This window comes from Gekko japonicus, unplaced genomic scaffold (genome assembly GCF_001447785.1).
Source record: "Gekko japonicus isolate JY-2015 unplaced genomic scaffold, Gekko_japonicus_V1.1 scaffold848, whole genome shotgun sequence".
Classification (NCBI taxonomy): domain Eukaryota; kingdom Metazoa; phylum Chordata; class Lepidosauria; order Squamata; family Gekkonidae; genus Gekko; species Gekko japonicus.
In genome coordinates, this window is record NW_015170299.1 from 19,225 (window position 1) to 22,088 (window position 2,864).

At 37.1% G+C, this 2,864-nt stretch overlaps 1 protein-coding gene across 1 annotated transcript; it reads right to left on the reverse strand.

Moving 5' to 3' along the window:
- Positions 1 to 527: 527 nt before the first annotated feature.
- On the reverse strand, positions 528 to 2,864 carry LOC107116076 (fibrinogen-like protein 1-like protein). Its single transcript, XM_015417938.1, has 2 exons — positions 2,717 to 2,864; positions 528 to 1,225 (listed from the first exon to the last, which is right to left on the reverse strand). Exons 1-2 carry the CDS (start codon positions 2,862 to 2,864, stop codon positions 528 to 530), a joined length of 846 nt encoding a protein of 281 aa, XP_015273424.1.

The following is a 2,864-nucleotide window of genomic DNA, read 5'->3' on the forward strand; positions in this document are numbered from 1 at the left end:
AACTAGGAAAACAGTAGAAAATAGTAAGGGAAATAATAGCTGCAATTCTTATTTAATTTTGCTGGTTTTCCAGTTTTCCATCCTTCGTTTAAGATGTACTTAACCACTATGTTTTATTTTCTCCCTGATCCATACACTTTTCTTAAATAATCTAGTCTTGTTGTTTTCCTCCAGTTGCTGACTTTATATGGTATTTCTTTATGTTCACAGACCCCAATAGCTTTCCAAGCATTCTGTGGTTTATGAAACCAATTCTTATGTTTAGTAATTACCTCACCCAGTACATTAATAATATATAGGTCTTTCTTTTAAATAGATGATCACTCAGGAGTTGCCGTTAGAGTACAAACAATAAATTTTGGGGCGTGCTTTATTAATATTTTGTTATCTGATCTTTTTTGTACCTTTTATACCTTCAAAAACACACACACCAACTAAACATTTTATTTCTACATGCAAGTTAAAGAGAAACTTTCTATTACATCCACGGATCAGAACTTGAGCTGGATTCAGTTTTGCAGCACTGTTTACAGTTCATCTTTCTGAACAGGACAAGCCTTGGAATGGTCCTGACTGTGGTCTACTGGCTTGACCATCATCCAGGCATATTTACACATGTGCTCTTTATTACAGTCCTTCTGCCAATATATAACATTCCTTCGGTTCAGATTTGCTCCAGCACAAGCATCATACCACCAGCCTCCACCAGGAATACCATTGTATTCCAGTTTGGCACAATTTTGAAAATAGTTATCGTTATCTTTGTCTTTTGTAGTAAACTTCTGGTTGTCATGAAGATATGCTTCTGTATCCTGAGTCAGAGCATCAACAGCATTGCCTTTATACAAGCCAAGCCTGATCCTATATTGAGATGCTTCATCCTCAATGAGGAATGGCTCATATTCTCCCCACTTAATTTCAGCATTTAGGTCTACAAGTTTAACCCTAAGTATATATGGTCTTGAAGAACTGGTTAACTGGTGCATATACTCATTCCCTAACCAGTAGTTGTCATTAAGGAAACCAAATCCATATTTATAGTCCTGCCAGGTCCTATCAAAGTCCACAGTACTGTTGGCAGTAATGTGCTGAATCACTGTCCAGCCACCATCTTGCATATCGCAGTACACACCAATAGGCTCCTTTGCTGGCTGAATGATGTAAATACCATCTCTGGAACTCTGCTCAGATTGCTGAAAAATTTCACTGCAGTCCCGTGGATAATCTGTGCATAATGAGGAAGAACAACACATTTTATTTGCAAACCTTCTCCAACAATGAGTGCTTGGACCTAAATATAGGGGAACATATTATTCCATCAGAATTTGTAAAGTATATATTATGTAGTTCAAAGGCTACATAGTATTTCCAGGTTGCATTGAAATTAATGGAATGTGGCCTTGAAGAAGCAAATAAGGAATGTCAGGTGTGCAAAAATGAAACTAGATCAGACCAAAGACTCAACTGGTTGATTCTTCTATCTTCAAGCACACCTGAAAGCTCACAAGCAAAGAATTATGGGGATAACCATCTTCTTTTGGTACTCAGATGGATAATGGCTCTGAACTTAAATAAGTATTCCTTGTTGTAATGGGTGATAGCCATTGTTAGGCCTATCTTTTTAAAAAGTCATCCAGGAAAATGGCTATAACAACACAATGAATTCCTGAGGCTGACCATATGTTGCATGAACAAGCTGTTTGTTTAACCTGAATAAATGTCATGGCTGGCTCTGACTGTATTCTAGTTATTCAATAGTATGTACATCATTCATCTTTCACTCTGTAGGTAGAACTGACAAAAGTAGGGGAAGGATTAAAGAACTTGTGACCATCACTGAACAATATTGTGAGGTGCCGTTGGAGTGTTACACACACACACTCCTCTGGCCCCAGATAAAGAAAGGCCCTATGCCCCCAAATTTACTTTGGTACAAAGCGGACAAAACCATTCACATAAATGTTACTTATATAGACTTATGGTGTTCTGAGAAAATCAATTGGACTGAGAAAATTAATTTTTAATGTGAGTAATCCAGGACCCTTTGGAATTTCTAAAGGTTAAATGTGCCTTTATGTTTTTGCAACTTGTTAAATAAAGGTAAATAAAGACCATGTATCAAGCAGTAACTTATGATGCTGTGTGTGACCACTTGGGTAAGCTAAATAGTAAAATTGATTGTGTAGCCATTAGCCATTACAATTTTAACCGAGCACCGCTTGGGTAAGCTGATCATCTATATTGTCCTGCCACATGAGGAAGAGAATCTTCTCATTCCTTGATTCTCCAGACATCTGATCAGGTGCAGAAATCTTTTCAGCTTGGTAGGGTAATAGAGATGAAGGGCTTAATAAGTAGTCAGCTACAATGGCAAGTGTCAAGTTTCTACATGGTATGTTATCATTGGGTGAATGATTGTATGTACCTACCCATAGAGCTATATTAAGGCAGAACAAATAGAAAACACAATCCGTAGAACAAAATAGAAAAGACCCAGTGAAAATCTTTGCAATGACAAGAAACAGTACATAAACAGAGATGATATGAACAAGATCTGTAGTTATTAATAATCATTAGCAGTTTTTACACTTGACTTCCAACATATTTTTTTCAGGAACCCCCCTGCTACTATAATGATCAACATAATCAAAGTGTAGGATAAAGCCAGTTGAGTAAATTTTTCTGTCTCTCTCACACACATTTGTTCTTTTATTACCTTTTGTATTAATGTTGATCAGTCTCGTATAGCCTCCTGGTGAAAGCATGTGAGAATTGGCAAGTTCAAGGACCTCTTCTGCACTTGTCCATAGTCCACACTGAACGAACAGCAGTAGGATACACCCCAGTGAATTTTTCAAATTCAT